Below are 22,961 nucleotides of genomic sequence, written 5' to 3' on the forward strand. Positions count from 1 at the left end.
GATTGTTTTAGCTCTGCTTTGCATACCAGTGACTTACAACTAGTCCTTCAGCATGTTAACTGCTGATCTAAAGCCAAAGACTGCATTAGAATCTAGGATCAATCAGAAGCTCCTAAAATTGATCTAACGAGGTACCCAAAATGCACGAGAAGAGACCATCAGTGATTCGTTTGATCTCTGAACACCATAGGGCTGCTACTTTTACAAATCCTTGGATTAAGACTCTTCTGTGAAAGAATATGGGGCTGATAACTCTAGGAGAGATAGCTTAGATTAAACTATAGAGCTTTGCAACTATTGGTATCATATTGGCGTCTTGCTAGGAATCCAAGGGCTGCAGTTAATCTTTAATTTTTTGTTTAGAGTATGCAAAATTGTGGGTACGCAACCTTAATATTTGCTTGCATTGCTATTTTCCTTGGTAGACAAGAAGATATTGCTGAGAGTTTGTGTGTTTTTTACTTTCAACAAATTTTTGTTTGAAATTCTGTTGTTTTGCTTTTCTAGTTACAGCAACAGTGTGTGGGTTGTTAAAATTTGCACTACACACCTACAAACTGACTCCAGGGCCATCTGGTTGCAGCGTGCCATTGTCTCTTTCTATCGCGCCACCGAACATATGGTGGAAAAAGACTGAACATCCAGCCAGACCACCTTAAGGATTTAGCTAGAGACTGATCCGGGAGGAGCTTGACCTGCAAGTAGGCTACAACTCTTTGGGATCCGTCACAATGATGAAGATATTGTTCACCTCTTCAAAGTGACAAATCCCCCATGTTAGACTCGTGTACCCTACTCTTTGCTTAACATCTGCTCATAGGAATTATTCCAAAATGTCTGCACCAATTATAGTGTCATTTCCTGAACTGCCAACTTACCAACTGCTCAAGTGCAATGTAATTATGCCCACTTGTGTGTGGTTGAACAGACCTTTCAAAAAATCTCTTTAAATACTGCCAATTTCAAAACCAGAACTGGGCAAATTTGGGTCCTCATCTTGCAAGATGATGTGTGCAGGTAGACCATGGCACCGAGACCCCACTGAAGTTTGAGGGGCTCCACACAAGGGCAGGCATCTTCCCACACAGAGCAGCTTGCTGGAGTGGGGCCTTGGTTCACAGATAACTGGGGGGAAATGTTTCTCTTTTGTTGGCACAAACACTTGCAACAGAAACCCCTCCAAGAGTAAAGATAATTAGGGATAAAGAGCTGAGTGCAGAATTAGTTAGGAAAAGACATCAGGATACTTAATGACAACTTTGGAGCTCTGTGACCTTTTGGAAGCTACCGGAGGGGAAAGGGGGGAGAAATGGAATGCCTCCTTTCCTTATTCAAAGTAGGACTACATAATGAATGTTACTTTCTACTACTCCCAGCAATAGTGCTTGCAGGGGCTTTGGGGAACAGATTAACATCACATTAGAGGTGGCTGCATCAGTTATCTGAAGGTGCTACCAAGATTCATTACAATATGCTTGTGATCACTAGACAAGATTTTTCCATTTCCATTTTTCCTCTTCATAAGGTTATATATTATCCATAATGGTTATGCAAATCCACACCATTACCACTAAGAAGCAGACAGAATGAGATGAAACACCACTGCCTAGTTATCAATTGTCTTCTGCCCCGACTCACATTACCTATAAGCACTTCTTCAATTAGGCTTCCTGAAAATTAAAGGTCTTTCAGATCTGCACTTACACATGCAATCATTGTGCTCCTCTGCTTGGCAATCCTCACACCACTCTTGTACTTCATCACTCAGTTGGGCTGAATAAGGATAGCAACATGATAATTCTCCATGAGCTCTGCAGGATGTGGTAGTTCCATATTCATAGTATTCTATAATGCAGAGGCACCCTAATTTTCCCAACCAAAGGTTGCACTGGTACCTTACCAAGGGCTACACCCACCCTGGATAAAATGAAGCTGTTCTCCAAATACAGAGACTACAGGTCCTAGCATGCTATGAGCTGAGCAGATGACCCTTTGCATCAAGTTGGAATATGCATACTGAGACCTGTAGCTTCCAGGGGTTCCATATTTTAAAATAAAATAGTGAGGGGGCGCTTTATAAAATTTCTGTGTACTACATTTAGCTCATTGGCCACCCTTACTGGAACGGAATTACGACACATCTAAGAGACAAAACCCTTTACTTAAAGTTATGTAAGCAATATAAAGTGTAAACATAATTATAGAATTCTGGTATAACTGCTTGCTCTCATATCGTGTGTGTATATATATATATATATATATATATATATATATATATATATATATATATATATATTATTATTAAGAGACACAAAGCTTCACATTTCTATAACATTTTGAAGAGGAGAAGTGCTTTGCAAGCTAATATCCTTTACTCCTATGAGAAACAGGCAAGGACTTACTCCCTCCCCCTCCGCCCCATTTTCAGTTACACAGCCATTTAGTGTCAGAGTCAAGGTTAGAACTCAGGAGTTCCTGGCTCAGACAACTTGAACATGCTGTCTTGGCCCAGGAATTGCAGCTTCTGGGGCAAACCATGGTAACACTCTCACGTACTGAGATCCTATAGGTTACTGTAAAAAAAAACGAGGAGTCCTTGTGGCACCTTAGAGACTAACAAATTTAGTTAGTCTGTAAGGTGCCACAAGGACTCCGGTTTTTTTGCTGATACAGACTAACACGACTACCACTGAAACCTATAGGTTACTGTATTTGTCACATTTTACTGAAAAATAGAACAGTCATTACAAGCTTAGAATTTCAGTCCAATAGACCCACCAACAAATTGACCCATTTACTTGATGAACAACAGACCCAGACCCTGTCACCAACAAGACATGCATGGTAAATAAGCAAACCAGAATGAAGAAACCCTCTGTTTCAGCCAAATTTCATCCAATGGCACCTTTACATATTCTCTCTTCAGTGCAATCAGTTTCCTAAAGGGCAAAGGACTGTGAGACGTGTGAAAGTCTTAATGGATTGAAGGCAAGGAGAACATGAAACCCACAACATTACTGCACCAATTAAGCAGTAGTGATGTAGTAGGTAGTACTCTTCTGACAAAGTAGTACCCCACTGTCAACTTCAAAGAACTTGTAGTTATTACCCCTGTTCTTTATGTTTGTTCTGAAAATACAGAAAACCAAGGAACAAATATTGCAGTTGCTTGTAGGGAATCATCCAAAACCACTTCGGCAATTTCTCACAAGGTGTATCTGCCAACCCATACAATATTGTGAGTATAAGAGCTAGAAATATGTAATCTAAGGGTCCCATGAATCCTAACTCCTGTAGTTAAAGGTTGCGGAGCAATTCCCATATTAACCCCATTCTCCCCGCCCCACCCCCCATGAACTCATAACTTTCTGAAGCAGGTGTTCATCTCATAGGCTGAAACCCACCATGCCTCAATTTTGGGGGGATAATTACAAACATAGCAAGGAGGGAGCCGGAATGGAAAACAACTCTCTATATACAGGACATGGGGGGGAGGGACATACAAAATCTGAAATATTTACTACCAACAGCAATATTTACCTGGGCCAGCAGGCTCAGAGGTCAAATAGTGTATGAAGCCTCAAGATTTTAATGGCCCCCCCTAGGCACGTACTTATTACAAGCCCCGCACCACCACCAAGGACGTGCAACAATTAACTGCAGTCAAAGTGTATTTAATGCAGGACCCCCCCCCCCCATACACACACACACACACACACACACTAAATACAGTCAAGGGAGCTTCTCTTTTTTGGGGTGGGGAAAGAGGCAGAGGGCACTATGGGCACTATGAGCCCCGCCCCCCCGGCTGGCTACAGACAGTGGGGGGGGAGGGTACTGAAGCTCCCCGCCCCCGGGCACACTCGGCGCCTATTGCCAATGCTCTGCAGACCCCCCCCCCCCCCAGGCAGCCTGCAGAGGGTCTATAAATACCCAGGGGCCCTGCCGGGGGGGGGGGAAGGGAGTGGAGGGGGACAGCGGCCCGGGGGGGGGGTTCCCTTACGTGCTTCAAGCACCGCTCCTTGAGCTTCTCCACCGTCGTGTCCTCGGGCACCTCCTCCAGCCACTCCGCGCCCTCCATGGAGCAGACATGGAGCCGCAGCACCCGCCCGGCGAAGATCTTCTCCTCCTGCACGAACATCGCGCCCGGCCGCCCTCACCAGCCCGCGGCCATGGCTGCGGCCCCAGCGGCCGGCTGCCCGGGGAGGGGAGCAGGGCCCGGGCCCGGCTCCTCGCTCTGCGGCCCCCGCCTCACACACGCCCTCGGCTCCCGCGGCAGCTCCTGTCACAGCCGCCTTGCGTGCGCTCGCGGTCCCCGACGGGGCCTCCGCCAGCCGCGCCGCACGGGAAGTAAGGGGAGGCCGCACTGCATGCCGGGACTTGTAGTTTTCTCTGCCCTCAGCGGTCTGCGGGAGTGTCACCCAACACCGGACGTGGAAGACGCCCTGCATGCTGGGACTTGTAGTTTTCTCCGCCCTCCGCTGCCTGCCAGAGTTTGACACCACTCCGGAAGTGCGGGCCCAGGTGCCTGTTGGGAGCTGTAGGTTCCCCCTCTACCTCCCTCTCCAGTTGTCAACCCTCCAGAGGTTAAAGATTACTTTTAATTAAAGATTATGTCATGTGATGAAACCTGCAGGAATATGGCCGACTAAAATTGGGAACCTTACTCCAGAAGGGAGCCCAGTGCACTCTGGGAGCTGTAGTTTTTTACCTGAGGTGGGGAGGGAGGAGGGAAACCTCCTGGTTTCTGATGGGACTTGAAGCCTGCACCCAGAAAAGGACATGGTGCATTATAAACAGTTGCAGTCCCAGGGCATTGTGGGGGTTGTACTCTCCTCAAACAAAGTGCATTGTGGGAATTGCACATCCTCTCTCTCTGAATACAAGGGGCTTCCAAGTGAATTGCAAGTGCACCGTGGGATTTGTAGTCCCTGCCAGGAAATTAAACAGGCCAAGTGCATTATGGGAGTAGTAGGCCCTATTAGGGAAAAAAAAACACCCTACATGCATTATGGGAACTGTAGTCCTAGTCAGGAAATGTTTCAGGGTAGCAGCTGTGTTAGTCTGTATCCTCAAAAAGAACAGGAGTACTTGTGGCACCTTAGAGACTAACAAATTTATTAGAGCATAAGCTTTCGTGGGCTACATCCCACTTCTTCGGATGCATATAACATAACATATATATAACATATGTAGCCCACGAAAGCTTATGCTCTAATAAATTTGTTAGTTTCTAAGGTGCCACAAGTACTCCTGTTCTAGTCAGGAAATGAAGCCCAAGTGCATTGTTGGAGTAGTAGTCTCTGTTAGAAAAAAAAAAAAAACCACAAGTGCATTATGGGAGTTGTAGTCCTGGTTAGGAAATAACCCACTGTAATCTGTCTCTTTTAGCTCTCTCAGCTTTTTTTCTTCTCACAACTACAAGACAAAGTCCCACAGGCAGCCACCCTACCACTAATGGGCTGGGTTCAAAGCTGGGACTTAGCTGTCAGAGATACCCTAACACTCAGCCCTTTGAGTCTTCTAGTCTTCCTCTTATTGATGTATGAATAAAAGAGATGATGTCATTTTAGGAGAATTCCACTTGACCATGTTTTGTAATGAAGGTGGTAAAAGAGTCTCCGTAATTTCAGAACAAGTAATTTCACCTGTTTGTGCCTCTGTTTCCCCATCTGTAGAATGGACAGAGAGGCAGGGTAGTTCAGTGGCTAGGGCTCTAGCCTGAGACTCTGGAGAGTGCAGTTGAATTCCTTGCTCCACCATGTACTTTGTGTGTGATCCAGGCAGCTCACTTAGTCTCTCTGTGCCTCTGGTCCACACCTGCAAATAAAACAATACTTCCAAGCTTCACAGGGTTGTTGTAAGGACAGATACACTTTTAAAAAATGTGAGGCACTAAGATATTACAATAAGGGGGGCTGGATATGTACCTTATGTAGACAGATACTTATCTTCCTTTCTGACGGATGCAGGATGTTGTGATCTGTGAATTCTTTATAGCAGCTAGATGTTACAAATGTTCAAACATCACCCTTCCTTTTTATTACTCAATTATCATATATTTTCTGAAGTTTTGGTTCTTACAGACTCCCAGAACAAAATAACCTGTCCTTAGGTAATCAGATACTATGGTGATGGGCTCAATATAAATGCCTGGATAGGCAGATAGATGATGGATTAGATAAACAAAAAAGAACATTTTCCAGATGATGAAAAAAATTATGCTAAATTGAGCTAAATTATGCTCTAAACACACCTAAGCAGTTTAAAGGAAATACATGGCTAAATACATCAAGCTAGAAAAAATGTGATCGTAAATCAATTGACATCAGACCAATTTACGAAGAACAGACAATTTAGAAACACATGTAGGTTATTAAATGAAAAAATAAAAAGATGAGGAGTATGAGACAAACATAGGAAAAGTACAGTCAATTCTTTCCTTTTGAAATTATTGTTACTCATGCCTTACATTTGCACTATGATATTCCCAGAGATGGGTAAAAGACTGAAAACAGTAGCTTTGAAACATAGTGCAATAATGGATATTATTTTTGTGTTCTTCCATTTCAGTAGGCACATCGGTTTCCTGTTTTAAAAAACTCTGGTGTATAGGTAACTGGATCTTTTATCAGGTTTCAGAGTAGCAGCCGTGTTAGTCAGTATCCACAAAAAGAACAGGAGTACTTGTGGCACCTTATCAACTTTTATCAACATTTGGGCATCTACTTCTACAAACTTCCTGGAAGTTATGGGACTTTACAGGAAGTTTTCAATTTGGCCATTGGGGGGAGACAATAAACTGTATTTAGGATTTTTTTTAAAAGGAAGGCAGGATTACTGGAAATATAAAGTGTGGCTGACAGGCAGATGAAGCTTTCTGGAAAAAATAAATCCAAACACTCCTAGTGGCTTGGTGGGTTTGTGCACTGAACATTTATTTCTCAAGGTAAGGGGTCTGGTCAATAATTTTGAAAGGCCCATTGTATCTCTCCAATTGTACGCAGGCATATGGCTATTGACTGTGGTGCACCCCATTTCTGATTGCACACCAAACCTGTATCAGTTCTTTCAGCTCAACTGATGAAATACACTAAGAGCTAGGGATTTTATTATTCATCATTATTAATTATTATTATTATTTATTTCTTTTGAAGACAATTTTGCTACAATCATTCCCCACCATGTCCCTGAGTGTCATAATATATACATAGTAGGGTGAAGGTGATTGTAGCAAAAATCAGAATGCTAAACAACTGGTGTATATTTAGGATGATATGGTCTTGTCTTGAAAAGATTATGGCCAAAGCAGTCTTTACACCGTTTTATTCCATCTTCACTCCGCCTGACTCCCATCTCAAGATCTCAAGAAATAAATACAATTATAAAAAAAATAATACATGCTGCACTTACATCATACCTTTTTCCACAGTAGAATCTTGAAGTGTCTAATGTAGTGTATCATAGTGCAATGTACGTACCCTATCTGCTGAAATTTGGAGATGTTCAATTTTATGAACTTTTAAATTTTATGAACTCCTCAGTCCCCAATTAGTTCATAAAATAGGGGTTCTACTGCATTCTGTATCACATGCATAATGAAAATATGTGGGTAAATTTATAGAAATTCAAACAAACTTGATTGGCAACCAAAATTAACTAGTTGTTCCCCACCACTGTCATGTCCCTCAAGCCAATAAATACGCACCCAGCTATTAGCCCTAGTTACAAAGTCAAATTAAGCAAATGCATCTTGCACACCATCCTAAAGCCTCTGAGAGCTCGGCTTTAACAGACCACAAGAGGGAGCAAATTTCCCCTTAGATGATCTCCTGCCACCTACCATCAACTCCGGGGAGAGACTGCAAGAGCCTTCCAGCTGATGAATAGATTGTCTTCCCATATAAAAGACCATTACTTTACCCCATCAGCTATTTGAATGTGCTGCCTGGTTTTACCTTCACATCTATTGACAGGGATCCCCTCCATTATTAATGGAATAACAAAAGAGATCTAAAATCAGAAGAAAGGAAGGGCTGTGACATTGCAGTATTATATCCCTCCTTCCCATTCCCAGGCTAACCACCCTTGGCTGACAGTGCCAGAAATCCTTTCTCATTAGAGACTGTCTCTGCTCATCGATACAAGTCAAATAACCAAATACTAATAGATACAAAAGCACTTTGTGGTTTTGCTTGTGGTTCAGCCTGGTGCTTTTACCTGGGCAATTCTTAGCAGAAGGAGCTCATTTATATTTTCTTTTCAGGGGTGTGTGTGTGGGGGGGGGGAGTTTGAAGTTTTGTGTATGTTTCACTGCCCCTCTCCATGGTGCTGAAACACATGCCCCACTCCCCGACCCGGAGCAGTTTACTCATCACAGCACATTTGGACCTTGATCCATTTCCTACTGAAGTCAGTCTCAGTTTTCCCATTGACTTCAATGGGTGGTAGATTAGCCCTTTGGTTCCCAAGACTTCCCAGGCACCTTGATGTTCTTCCATTAGGCTGGGACCTGACCCTTCACACCTACTTTCTACTAACGTAAAGCATTCTCGCAATTACACGTCTGTGCACACCTGCTTCTGTGGTTCAGCCTTTGCCAGGCCTGTTGTGGTTGCCAGCAACAGAATCAATCTCCCTCCCGAAAGGAACCAGCAGTCATACTTTTCTTATCTTTCCTATTATTACACTGCTCTACAGCCAAAATGCTTCTGAAATAAACGTAGTCAAACTTTACTAATTCTGGGTCACTGAGAACGAAAATGATGCTTAAAATTGTTGATTGGCTCTAGTTTTCAAGATATGCTATTGGGTCAGTATATACGACCCTTGACTTGGGAATGGCGGAGGATAAGTGAGTTATAAAGGGAAGGGATCTCAATTTAAACCAGAAATGACTAAAATGCATCTTTGACTGGATCTTTGAATAACCCTATGACTGGGTTTGGACAGTACTTGCTTTTTAGGCAAAACAATGAATGATGCAATCTGAAGCTGGTATTGCATCATACATGATATGAATTGCATCATGTTATTCCTAGAAGTCATGGATGATGCAATCATAACGAAGCTTACATCACTCTGCTGAACAAATTGCCCTATATCAGCTCTAGAAATCATACAGTGTCGTGCTCTCTTATTTGTCAGTGTTTGATTTTGCAAAGGGACACATTTCTGTTTAGCCAAAGTGAGCAGAGATGCCTCGTACTTGTGTGAACAGTGCAGATAACTTCTGCTATGTTTGTGGTGAAGTGACTTTTGCATCACAAAAGCGCAGTATAACCACTATGGTTAAGAAAGCCTATCACCTTTATTTTGGCTGCAAAATTGGAGATCAGGACAAGAGGTGGGCCCCACAAATATGCTGCAACACTTGTGCAACAAATCTTCGCCAGTGGTTGAACAGGAAAAGGAAATCTATGCCTTTTGCAGTGCCAATGATTTGGAGAGAGCCAACAGATCATACCAGCAATTGTTACTTCTGCATGGTGCCTCCAGTTGGGAAAGGTGTGTCAAAGAAGAAAAAGTGGACTGTGCATTATCCAAACATTCCATCAGCTATACGCCCAGTACCCCACGGAGAAGGACTGCCGGTTCCTGATGCACCAGAATCATTCTCACTTGAGTCAGACGAGGAAGAGGAAGAGGATGAAACTTCTGGTCCTGAACCATCAATGTCACAGGACCCACATTTTCTCCCATCCTCCTCCTCTGAACCACACCTCATAACACAAGGTGAACTGAATGACCTTGTCAGGGATTTGGAACTACCCAAGAGTAAGGCAGAGCTGTTGGGCTCCAGACTACAGCAGTGGAATCTCCTGGCAGGTGATGTTAGGGTTTCCATGTTCTGTGACCGTCAAAAGGATCTTGTCCCATTCTTCTTCATGGAAGGTGATCTTGTAGCCTGCAACAACATTGATGATGTGATGGCAGCCCTCAACATCATTCACGATCCAGATGAGTGGAGACTGTTCATTGATTCATCGAAGACGAGTCTTAAAGCTGTTTTACTGCATAATGGCAATGTTTTGCCATCAATTCCAGTTGGTCATGCAGTCCATATGAAGGCAACCTATGACAACATGAAACAACTTTTGAGGTGCATAAACTATGACCAACATCAGTGACAGCTTTGTGGCGATTTGAAGGTTGTTGGTCTCTTGCTTGGTCTGCAGACTGGATATACAAAGTACTGCTGTTTTCTCTGCGAATGGGATAGTCGTGCAAGAGATTCCCACTACATCAAGAAAGATTGGCCACTCCGACAGTCATTGGAGCCTGGGAGGAAAAGTGTTCAGCATCCACCACTTGTTGAATCAAGGAAGATTTTGATACCACCCTTACACATCAAGCTGGGTCTGATGAAGAACTCTGTCAAGGCCATTGACAAAACACAAGCAGCTTTCAAGTACCTCCATGGAAAATTTCCAAGGTTAAGTGAAGCTAAGATAAAGGAAGGTGTCTTTGTTGGTCCTCAGATTCGTGAACTTCTTCGAGATGATGCATTTGACCATGCACTGCGTGGCAAGGAAAAGATGGCATGGAAAGCCTTCCAGTTAGTGGCAATACATTTTCTCGGAAACAACAAGGCAGACAACTACAGGTTGTTGGTGGAAAACCTCCTCAAGGCATACAAAAGCCTTGGTTGCAACATGTCCCCACTAAAGATACATTTTTTGCGCTCTCATCTAGATTTTTTTCCACCGAACTGCGGAGCAGTGAGCGACGAGCACGGCGAGCGATTTCACCAGGACATTGCAACAATGGAGAAACGCTATCAGGGCAAATGGAGCCCATCAATGCTTGCAGACTATTGCTGGACAGTGACAAGAGATGCTCCATTTAATGAATACAAGAGACAAGCCAAGTAGACACTGAATAGGACTAAACTATGTACATAATAGTTTTTTGCCTTTTGTTTCATAATAAATTTTATTTATATAACCCTTTTGCTGATTTTTAAAGTGTTACATAAACAGGACAGGTGAAATATTATCATGTAAAGCAACCATAAACACATGAAAAGACCTAGGTTTACAATTTATGATTAAAACTCTACTATCTACACAATATACATAGTCATAAAATGTAAAAACTTAAATATCTTAGAAACAGTAGCCAATCAGTTGTTTTAATTGTCATATCTGAATTCAGCACATCAAAATACATAATAAATAGCACATTTTATCTCTGAAGCAGACGACTTCTCAAAAATTGTAGACCAGTGTTAATTCTTCACTGGGACTTGTACGGGTTCCACAGTCCTGGGACAAGATGAAAATTTGGATTCTGAATGAACAATGCAGCCAGCTGAGGTCCTCGCAGCTCCTGTCACCTAAGCCAGGAGGAACCCGTATATTTTGTTAGGAGACGTTTAAAAACAATGAAACACTCTGGCGATTTCCACAGTGGGCTAAATTCAGCAGTGAGCTCTACGCCAGTCTAAGCTGTGTAGACTTTGACACAACCATTGGTGCTGGACTGTGATGACCCAGCCCTTCCTTGGCACACACCTTTTTGAACACCGGTGTCTCTGGGTCACCAGTACAGTCGTTTACACTTCTAAGCTTCCTCTCAGGACACTTTCCTATGGCTATTGGGTGATTCTGGCTGCTTTTCCTAACTGTATTTCAAGGGCCCGAAGCTGGGAACAGGGCATGAATCACTTGATGATTACCTGTTCTGTTCATTCCCTCTGGAGCACCTGGCATTGGCCACTGTCAGAAGACAGGATACTGGGCTAGATGGATCATTGGTCTGACCCAGTATGGCCGTTCTTATGGCTTTCTTCAAAACCCCACTGATTTACTATGCCTCTGTCTTCTGGGTTTAAAAACTGCTAAACTTGTAAGTAACCAGATTAAACATAACAGTAGTGAGCAGTTACCCTTCTACTTCCTTCTCCTAAAGGGAAAGTCTAAGCTTCTAAAAGCCTGGCAGTGGTTCCGTTCCTGATCACAGTTCAGCTCTCTAACCCCCTCTGTGTTACTGCTCCCTCTCTGCTCAGGAGCCAGCCGACCACCCTTCAAATTCAACTCCCCAAAGTTCCAAATGAGACCTTGGCTGGAGCTTGCACCCCGGACTCTGAGCCTCTGTCTCCGGGCACCCTGCGGCATATGTTCTTCTAGGTTTCGGCCAACAACATACCCCATCATACAATTTCGCTTAACAACATTTATCCTAGAACAACATCTCATATCAAACAACTTCAAGTGAACATAGCCCCTTCTCCACAAGGGCTAAGGCGTGTTTGAAGAGGAGCGTGGAACCGCAGCAGAGAAAAGGATTTTTTCTGGGCATGTTTTGCACATGAACATTATATACCAAACTGAAGCGGAATGGTTTATTTCCATGCTTTGAGTGCAGCCCCTGTTTGCTTGATAAAATGTGCCCATAAAGTTGCAAATACAGGGCAATTTGGCTACTGATGGATAATGCATCATAAAGGCTAAAGAACTGTGAGCATTTAAAAATAGTCTGCTTAAAGGAGGGACATTACCTGCTTTATTTGCCCTTTAGCAGAATAAATATATAATATGTTTATTATGTTAATATCATCCAAAGCCAAACAGTGCACAGTGTGTTACCTGCTTTTTATTACCAATATGCCATACTTAAAAAACCAAATGTCTGAATGACAAAAGGTGGAAACCAAAGTCTTTTTTCCTTTGAGAACTCACATCTGCCATTTTATGTCTCTGGCTCAATTATTTTAGGTGATTGCTTCCAGCAGCAAGAATCTCCTTGATTTCAGAGACTAGGCCAAATACTAATCTCACTAAAGAAAGTTGCAAAGCTTCTGTTGATTTAATGTGACTTGGATTTGGCCTGGGGGCTGCTCTAAATTACATCAAAGGACCAGACGTGTACAGAGGGGAGTGCAAAGACCACCCACCTTTGCAACCCCCTCTTGAGCTATGCCATGTGCTTCTCAATGGGTATCCAGGCCATAATTGCTACACATCTTGGGACAGATTCTCTGATGTTACCTTACGATGGTCCCAACAGAGAGGAGGGGAGCTATCAGGGAGTTAGTTATGCCTCCCTTATTCTCTTCATGGTGCCAAGTACAAGTCAGAGCAGCGTTAGGGCTGCTCTAACATCTGCAAACTGTTTCTGGTCCCCTAGAGATGACCCACTGGCTGAGGATACCTTGCGTGCATTTTGCTATGGCCGCTCCCTTTCCTGGCATACCCTCTGTTCCAGATGCTCCAAGAAGGGCAGTGTAGGAACCAGCTGGGGACTCCCCCGTGTGCGAGGCATTCCCATCAAGGGGCTTATAGTGAGTCTGTGCATGGGTGAGAACTGGCTCCTTTCTCACGCCCTCTCGCCCCCGCCCACCTCCAGCAAGAGGGAGTGTTGCTTGTAGTAGCTCAGCATCAGCTCCCTGACACTGCCAGCCCTTCTGCCACTCAAGCACACGCCTCTGGGCTAGGCCAGCCTTTCCCTTGCCTTGCCAGGATAACACTAGGTGCACCCCAATCCCTGAATCTGTTTGAATCACCCCCCTGTGATATCCAGCCCCTGTCACTGGCTACTCACAGAACTTCCAGATCCTTTGTCCCCAAAGGTGCAGTCTGCCCCAATTTACCAGTTTCACCATAAGCCCCCACTCCTGCGAACCACACATCACTTGTGACCACCTATGGTAAAGGAAAAGTAGATTTATTTAAGAAAGAATAAAGAAATAACTAGAAAGAGGAGAGAATGGTGGAAACAAGTGGTCACAACAATGCAAAACAAAACATAGAACGTGAATCTGGGTCTACACTTATCAGTGGTTCCTTTCCTATCTAATACAACTGATTTTCCCCTGAAAGTTCAGTCTTTTGAAGAGCTGGCTGATTTCACACAACCCAGGATCCAAGCATCCATGAACGTCCCCTCTCATCCCTGCTCCCCACTTAGGGTTTCCTCAGTGAATGGAACCAGAGCATCCTTCCCCTCACTCTGTGATACTGAAACAGTTTATTGTTTCTATTCACAAACAGGGCGAATCCTGTCTTGCTGCAATGTTCCTATTTTACCTTTAAGTGGTTTCGACTCTTTGTCGTGGCCTCTGATGGTTTCCCATTCAATGTGTTAGTATTGCAAAAGGCTAAGCAATTGAACCTTATATTGCATCATGGGCCAGACAGGGCAGAGTGACAACTCCCCATGGCATGACTGGGCCACGACCATCAACTCCAAGTCCAGAAAACATACCGGGAATATAAACACACTGTTCCTTAAATATTACCCGTACATACATCTTGGTATGATTATGAGTTTTGACAAGTTATGAGCTTTCTGTAGACACCTCCCATGATATCCCTTATGGATAAATACCCAGCAAGATATGTGTTTGGTGTAGTGAGTTTGGCAGGTCTGAAGTGAAAGTTGTTTGCCAAGAACAGGGGATCCATTGCCAAGGGTCTCTGTGGCACACACACCTACTGCAGGAAGATCATCATTTATTTCAAGACTTCAGCACGCAATATCTTTCCTGATGGCTTTGAGTGAAGAAATATGCTAGTGGGAAGGATAATGAAGCAAATTTGTCTTCCTCCAATCAAACAGATTCGCTCCTCGGATGGGATAAAGGGGTAAAGAACTTTCCCTTCACAATATTTTTCTCCGTAATATGTTTTGACAATTTAATTTAGAAGTCATAGAGTAGCGAGGACACAGGCACCTGGGGGGTGGACATCAGAGGGTTCAGTTGCCTTTGTGATGAATTGGTGATAGTACAGAAATGACAAAATAACACAGGGGGACACGGAGGAGGCTGGCAGCAAAGTTGGCAGCAGGCATAGGATAAATTGAACACTACATTTCATTCAGGGCTCCTCAATGGTCCTGTGCAGCCCAATATAATTTATGAATTGCAATTAGCATTTTATTATGGATAGTGCTCCAACTGCTTCTGTATCGCTTCGTTTCAGATTTTGCAGCAGTTGCAGAGTAAAGTTTTCGTAAATACAAAATACCTATTTATTGAAATTAAAGCAATAAATATGCTTTGGATGGTGATCGCTTGCAATTACTTTACACAGAGTCTGAATTCCTTGCAGAGGTGGCTCCTTGGGGCATGCAGGGTTGCTCTGACTATGCTGTTTTGAATCATATGCATTACCATTGGTACATTGGATCTGAGCAGCATCTTTGTATGCTGCTGTCATGTAGTCAGCAGTTTCTTATGTGACTTCTCAGTGACCCTGTGTTGTAACAAAAGGAACCAGAGAGAACCACAGGATCTGCCTGGGCCCAGCAGCCTAAAGAAGGAATCTACTCTATTCATTCCTGCTGAGTCCTGTCTGCTCCCTATCCTGAAGGAGATTCTACCCGCCTTCGGGTATCAGCAGCCTCCATTGATTGGCTGTGAACTTTATTTATACCCTCTATCTGTCCTGAGTCTTGCAGGAACCCTCTCATTTGGCTGTGAGGTTAGTCCGTTAAAGACACATGGATGAGGGGAAAGTGCCCAGATTAATTTCTCCATTTTTGATGTACATTTCAAACCATCTGGAAAAGTCTGTCTTTCTTGTCATCTTCATCAGCTACAACATGGGGCAGGGCCATGAATTTCATTTGCTCTTAACTTTACAGCTCAGCTTGGGAAGCAGGGCATGTTTCCACTAGCGGTTGATCTTTACTTGGTAATATCAAGAGGGTGGACTCACCAATTCATTCCTTCTATGTGATTTCCAGCCATGGAGGTTCCTGACATTTGCATCCCTCTGTCTGCTGCTCTCCTACATGCTAAAGAAGAAGTTCCTTTGCCCATCCTCTCTTGCTCCCCTCCTTCCTCTGTTTTTCTACTCCACCTGCCAGAGAACAGTAGACTGAAACTTACACACACCCAAAAACCATGTTCATTTCAGTCTGTGGCTCTGTTTGCACATGGAGGAGGCAGGGAGCCCCCAGGCAGAAAAAAATCCATCAAGAATCTTAGGGGCTTGATGAGGGAACCACTGGGTGAGATTCTCTGGCCTGTGTAATGTAGTAGGTTGGACCAGATGATCAGAATGGTTCCTTCTGGGAGATTCTTGTGATCCAGATCCTCCGCTTATATAAATCCTCCACTGAGAATCTAGCTCCTATCTCTAGTATCTGAGATCTCATTACAGATGTTGTGACTAGAGCTGGTCAAAACTTGGAATTTCTACCCCCTGGGACATCCCAACAGTTCAACATTTGTTTCCATTCCAAACTGGAACAAGAACCAAAACCAAATCAAAATGTCTCACGAACGAAGATCTTAGAAAAAAAAATCTCATTTGGGGTCAATCCATGTAAACAAAATCAAAACCTTATTTTTCCAGTTTGGATTTTTTAAAACAACATCATCATAAGTAATAATATAAAAAAATTAATTTCCAAACAAATGTCCTTTGAAAATAAGTATTCCATTTGACTGAGGTCAAAGTGTTCTGCTTCAATCTTATCAAAACACTTTTTATTCCAAAATGAAATTTCATTGAAATTCCCATGGAAAAATTTGGTTTTGATGAAATAGCATTTTCCCAGGGAAAAACATTCCTTGAGAAAATTTTCAAGCCGCTGCAGTTGTATGACTTTGTGTAGTGCTCAGCACGATGGGGCCACAAGTGACCTGTGTGTGCTAGCATAATGCAAATAGAGAATCAGCATGATGATTAGACAATTATTTTTACACCCCATTGTCTCAAAACCCTTTTTTATTTGCCTTCATTGTGCTCTGCCCAAAACCGTTTGCCATCTCCTGTTCTGGTTAATCAATGAAGGGGTGCAGAACTCTAGGCTCCAGCCTCACTTTGGCTCAGAGCCCCTAGAAGCTGGCTTTATGGCTGTAGTGATGTAAAACATATTTGTGCAGTGATATTTAACTCCCGGAATCATTCTGAAAGCCCTCTGACTGTGTTCCAAACCATTTTGCAGGGTTGTTATAAATATACGAAACCTTTTGTGGAGATATTCATGAAATTCTCTCTCTCTGCTGACCATGGTTGGTAACGACCTTGTTTATGTATGGTCTCTATACCTTGATTCCCACCCTTACAAACACAGTTCTATTATCCTGTTTAACTACTCTATCAGTATAATACTTAACATACTCTGCTTCCCAGCACAGCTCTTTAATTGGCAAGGAAGGTATTAGATACCGCACTTTGTGTGTATTCAAAGAATGTTCAAATCTCATGATGTCTTTATTTTAAAATTCATGGAATTTCTAAGTACCAACTTTTAAGCAGTGACCAAATAGTCATTTCTTTTTTAAACAAGCTTGTTTTCCCCCTTCCCCCAATCTGGTTTTATCTAGTCAGAATTCCAGGCAATACAGATCATTTTATATCAATTTCTGCCCTTTTCATCCGAGAGAAGCTCCTTTCAGCAGTGTGCCTTATTACCTTAGGAAGAGATTGTTTAAAGAACAGCTGGCATCTAGTTAAAACATGCAAGAGGAATCAGGTGGCCTTTGCAAGCCTATGACTTGGAGTCCGGACCCTCTGTGACACCCCATGTGCCATATCTAAACACTTTTTTTTTTTTGTGCTTGGAGGAGGCTTGCTTCAATGTAATCAGAAGAAGCATGGGACTACCTGATTACAATTACAAGTGTGCAGGTGTTAGGGGCATGGCTACACTTGCAGCTGTACAGCGCTGTGAGTTAAACCCGCCTTCGGAGAGTGCAGTAGGGAAAGCGCTGCAGTCTGTCCACACTGACAGCTGCTTGCGCACTGGTGTGGCCACATTTGCGGCACTTGCAGCGGCATTGGGAGCGGTGCATTATGGGCAGCTATCCCAGCATGCAAGTGACTGCAACGTGCCTTTCAAATGGGGTAGGAGTGGGGTGGAGTGTGGCAGGGAGTGTGTTGTGTGTATGTGGGGGGAGAGAGAGTGGGTTTTTGGGGTAAGTTCAGACCTCTCCCCACCCCCGCCTCTCTCTCACTCACTCAAAGCAAACAGTAAATGTTTGCTTTTTCTTTGGAGCTGATAAGCAGCCGGCTTCTCCAAAACAGAGCTTTCAAACAGCATTTCCGCATTAAATCATTTAGATCATAGAATATCAGGGTTGGAAGGGACCTCAGGAGGAGTTCATCTAGTCCAACCCCCTGCTCAAAGCAGGATCATTCCTGCAGTCGATTTCACAACAATGACAAGAGTGGCCACTTGACTTAAAGGGACTATGGGACGTTTCTGGAGGCTGATCACAGCGCAGTAATGCAACGCCTCGTTCACACTGGCGCCGCGGCGCTCCAGCGGGGGCGCAGCAAACGTCATTCCACTCGCCGAGGTGGAGTACCAGCTGCGCTGTAGCCGTGGAGTCAGAGCGCTCTATGTGCCTTGCCAGTGTGGACAGGGAATGAGCTAGTGCGCCCGGGGCTGCTTTATTGCGCTGTAACTCGCAAGGGTAGCCAAGTACTGAATGGTCAGTTAGTCCCTTGCAGCAGCGGTTCCAGGCACCAGCGCTCCAAGCGCGTGCCTGGGGCGGCAAGCCGCGGGGGGCACCCTGCCGGTCCCTGCGAGGGCAGCAGTCAGGCAGCCTTCATCGGCTTGCCTGCAGGAGGTCCGCCGGTCCCGTGGATTCGGCAACAATTTGGCGGCCTGCCGTGCTTGGGGCAGCAAAAAAGCTAGAGCCGTCCCTGGTCCCTTGTGGCCTTAAACTCTATGACTGTATGAATCTTGCTGACTGCCATGGATTACTCCTGCCTTGCAAGTGAGATCAGATCCAGGCCCCAGACATGTCAGGCTTGAAAGGGGAAATACAAAGTGCTGGAGGATGTTGCTTGAACTCCCATCTTTCCACCCCAGATTCACTGTTGCATGTGGAAACACAAGGGTTAGAAAGGAGTCTGGATAGCACAGGGGACTGTGACCAGCACTTTCCCGTCTATCTCGCCAGCTGCCATCCAGTACAGGATGGTTGGGACCAAAAGTTATTTCCGTCTGGTGGCTGCTTAGCGACATGGGCTTAGTGGTTTTCAGACCTTGTCTGTAGCCGAGTATCCACGTCACCACGCTCCACCAGCCCAACTGTCTCAGCAGAGAGGCCACAGATTCAATGGGTCAGAGAGAGGCGACACCCCTCTCACCTACTTAGGGGTTTCCTCCATCCAGGCCAGGAGTGAGGCCGAGCAAGGTGGCACGGGATAGCTTGCACTGCTGCGGCCTAGGGTATACATTGTCTTTGGCTACCGAGGAATTCTCTCTCCAGAGCTGCCATTCTGTTATTTTTCACCAGCATCAAATTCACCTGAAAGAGAAAGAAACCCCCCCCCCAAATGGATTAATAACCCTAGCTCACAGGAACTTGGGCTGTGGGGGCTGGTAGGACAAATTAGCAATCAGTGAGCTGCTCAGGGCGTAAGCACCTTCTCCAGGTGAGGAAGGGTGGCAGAACCAGGTCCTTAGTGTTTGTCCAGCAATGTAAGTCCGAAGTATTAGTATGAACGTTTTTGCTTTGAAAGATCAGGAGAAAATACCTTTGGGGCTAGAGTCTGACCTGGTGTAAGTGAGCTTCACTCTATTGACGTCAGTAGAATGACGCTGATTTCCACCAGCTGAGGATCTGGGGCAATGATTTATATCTGGGGGGAAAAAAAAGACACAAAAAAGAAAAAGCTCACAATTGTTCTGTAGCCTCCCCACCCCCCTTCGCCATCATTTTACCTTATCCAGTCACCGGCAGTTGGTATTGTGACCATCACCATAGTGTCTAGGAGCCACAAGGGAGGTTGATTACTGGAATTCTCCTCTCAGCTGGTAGAGGAGGCGGTCTTGTTTCCTCATAAAGTTTGGCTAAATGTCACAATTTAATTGTTGGAAACAAGAGCATGAAATATGAACAGCAGCAGCACAATAGGATTTTAATTTGGCTTCGGGATAGAAGTGGCTTGCTAGCAGAATGCCAAACTCCAGGGGAGCCTGTAGTTTGCACAACTGGGCATATTCAGGGACTTAATTGGGCTTATGCTTAAACTTCCCCATAATGTGAAGCAAACTGCATGCTCTAAGCATTACTATTAAACAGTCCATTGCAGGTTTTAATGATCATCCCTAGAATCACCGTAATAGTGATCAGCGAGCTTAACACTAACGGCGGACAAGTTAATATCTGTAAAAACAACAACAGCTGTAGCATTTACACAGCACACACAGAGCCTGGACAAGGAGATCAATCAGATTACACCAAAAGCCTTTGCTCAGGTAACACTCCCATTTGCCCAATCCTAAAGGGTGCCCAGCCCTCTGGTCTTACCAGCATGAGGCACGTGGGAGCTCTGCAGCAACCTTGCTGAGGCTGGGCTGACGAGGATGGAAGGGAGTCCACACAGCTGCTGTTCAGAGATGCTAGCGGAAGTAGGGAAGCTCGTGCAATAAGGTCTCCATCCCATCCTGACCAGGCCTTTCTCCCAGTGCTGCCAGGGAGGATACTAGTATTCCAAGGGAGAGGGGATGAGTGTGTGGGGGCAGGGTAAACATTGCCTCTTGTTTTGGGGAGGAGGGATGTTGTGAGGAAAGGCCTGCACCACACTGGGTACCAGGAAAGTGAGGTCTGAGTAAGCATTTCAGCTGGCCATCTGCAGTGTCAGGAAGGGCTCTCTCTCCCCCCCCACCCGCTGTGTATTCTGGGAGGGATTTTTTTATCTCCTTCCTCTGAAGCATCAGGGATGCCCACTCCTGGTTGGAAACGGGCCATTGGGTGGGGTGGGCCAGAGCTCTGAGATGGCCCTCAGCATTCTCTCTCTCAGGCACTAGGTTGCCTGGCTCTTGCTCACAAGCGCAGGGTCTGATCGCCCTGGGTGGGTTGGGCAGGAATATTCCCCCCCATGTCAGATTGGCAGGGACCTTGGGGGTTTTTCGCCTTCTACTGCAGTGGGAGAGTGGGGGGACACTCGCCAGGATTATCTGGGTCTCTCTCACTTCATCATTTCCCTGCCATTGCTGGGGTCTCAGGCTCCCTGGTGCCTCTCAGCTCCTCCTCTTCTCTGCCGGTGGCACGTCACAGGCTAGTCTCCTGCGGGCTGATACTTGGGTCTCTCTCTGGTTGTTGGGTTTAGAGTGAGGGTGCTGGGTGGGGGCGGTGGCCTGTGATATACAGGAGCTCAATCTAGCTGGCCTTAAACTTTCTGACTCTGTGACCTCAGGAATTGGGCTGTAGTTCTGAGAGCTACAATGTAAGCGAGAGCGAGGCCTGGTCTTTGCAATGCCCAACGGGTGCTTGAACCAGCTCTGGGGCAGCACAGATCAAAGCAATACAGAACCCCCCCCCCTACACACCTCCCGTTTCACTGTTTATTGCAAATGCACCACGGATCTGGACTGGCGTTGCCCGTCTCAGGCGACCCAAAGAGCAGCCCCATGCCGACTATTGAGATGAGGTGAGCAAAGGCTGTGTTTTGAGGGAGTGCTTGTGAACACTCCGCCCTGGCTCTCCACTGCTCCGGTAGCCTCTCTGCATATAAATCCAGCTCCGCTCAGCTGGAACACCGTGTGCAGCTGGTCCTTTGCCAAGCTGACCTGCTGCAGATCACTGAGGGGGTTGCTCTCTCTCTCGCTTTAGCTGACAGCAACCGGAGATACTTAGCACCCTTCCCCCACCTCCCTGCTGCAGTCTCTTCTCAGGCTGCTGGTCACAGGCAGCTGTCAAACCCATGAGGGAAACATGATGTGTGGGCCAAGTGGGTCTTTATTAGGCAGCCTAGTCTATAGGTTGTTATTTGGGGGAGCACCGAGGAACCCCGTCAAGGATCAGGGTGCTGCACAGTCATGGAACAAAGAAGACAGTCCTGGCTGCAGGGTGTTCCCATCTACCTGACAGACAGGGGGACAAATCAGGCAAACAGGGTGGAAAGGCTGGGTACTGCAATAGAATGAACAGAAGAGCCACTGGCCCCGCTCACCGGTGCCAGACAGAAGTGACCTGCGGGCACGCCAGTGAAGACAGGTTTGGAGAACCAGGGATGGGGATGGAGAGGGGCAGCGTGGGAGAGAGCACAGAGAGGCTGGAGGGAGAAGCGGACGACCAGGCGATCCAACCCCCCAGACAGACGAGGGCCATCGGCAGAGTGGAAGCAGGAGTCAGCGGCTTGATAAGTTAGTAGAACTGGTATCAGAGGGGTAGCCGTGTTAGTCTGAATCTGTAAAAAGCAACAGAGGGTCCTGTGGCACCTTTGAGACTAACAGAAGTACTGGGAGCATAAGCTTTCGTGGGTAAGAACCTCACTTCTTCACTTGCATCTGAAGGAGTGAGGTTCTTACCCACGAAAGCTTATGCTCCCAGTACTTCTGTTAGTCTCAAAGGTGCCACAGGACCCTCTGTTGCTTCTTTTAGTAGAACTGACAGCTCAGACCGCCGCCCCTCCCACTGGTGACTGCGTGCCATCCCCGTGGTGACGGCAGCCATTGCTCTCGCGGAGAAGCGATGCTGGGGGAGTATTTTGCGTGTTTTTAGCTGCCCATCGGTACAATTCGGGAGCTGGAAGCAAGGAGGAGAGCCAGCACTATGTGACCAGCTCTCTGCAGACCACCAGCAAGATGTCCTGGGACCGCGGTATGAGAACAGCTGATTTAGAGACCTGCTGGTCTGGGGCGCAAAGCCACAAGGCCGCCACTTGAATCCAGAGTTCCCACTTGGCAGTGCACACCCAGTCCGCTCCCTTGATTGCCAGCCAGCAATGGTCCTGAGCCCTGCTAGACACTGAACAGCTCCTGCAAGATGTTGAGCAGTCTCAATTCCCCATTGACTTCCATGGGAACTGAGGATAGTCATGGCTTTGCAAGGGAGACATGGATTACCTCCCCGGTTTGGACTCACTGGGTCTTTTCCTTCACTAAATCAACCTGCAGCGCAGTCTCCCTAGTCCATCACTTGACTCATACACAGCATCAGGAACAGACTTGGCTAAATTCCCAGCTGGCATAAACTAACCCGGCACCACGGATATGAGCAAAGCTGGTCCAATCTCTGCCATTGGAGAGCTTCTCCTGTGCTG

The 22,961-nt window shown here is 45.6% G+C and overlaps 1 protein-coding gene and 1 long non-coding RNA gene across 4 annotated transcripts in view; both read right to left on the reverse strand.

Moving 5' to 3' along the window:
- UBAC1 (UBA domain containing 1) overlaps nucleotides 1-4,324 on the reverse strand; it is a 29,769-nt gene extending 25,445 nt beyond the window's left edge. For 2 of the 3 annotated variants that reach the window (XM_054007363.1, XM_054007361.1), the window contains exon 1: nucleotides 4,004-4,324. In XM_054007363.1, the coding sequence (XP_053863338.1) occupies nucleotides 4,004-4,141 (138 nt within the window). In that variant the 5' untranslated portion in view covers nucleotides 4,142-4,324. Of the gene's footprint in view, nucleotides 1-1,704; nucleotides 1,801-4,003 lie in introns of those variants that run through there. The other variant, XM_054007362.1, reaches the window with a different exon arrangement.
- A 6,619-nt stretch (nucleotides 4,325-10,943) lies between these two features.
- On the reverse strand, nucleotides 10,944-22,067 carry LOC128825293 (uncharacterized). The gene is made up of 5 exons (XR_008442645.1): nucleotides 19,469-22,067; nucleotides 19,059-19,219; nucleotides 15,666-15,809; nucleotides 13,546-13,646; nucleotides 10,944-11,338 (listed from the first exon to the last, which is right to left on the reverse strand). It is a non-coding gene; the product is annotated as an uncharacterized LOC128825293 (long non-coding RNA).
- Nucleotides 22,068-22,961: the final 894 nt, after the last annotated feature.

The sequence above is a fragment of the Malaclemys terrapin genome, chromosome 17, assembly GCF_027887155.1.
Source record: "Malaclemys terrapin pileata isolate rMalTer1 chromosome 17, rMalTer1.hap1, whole genome shotgun sequence".
Classification (NCBI taxonomy): domain Eukaryota; kingdom Metazoa; phylum Chordata; order Testudines; family Emydidae; genus Malaclemys; species Malaclemys terrapin.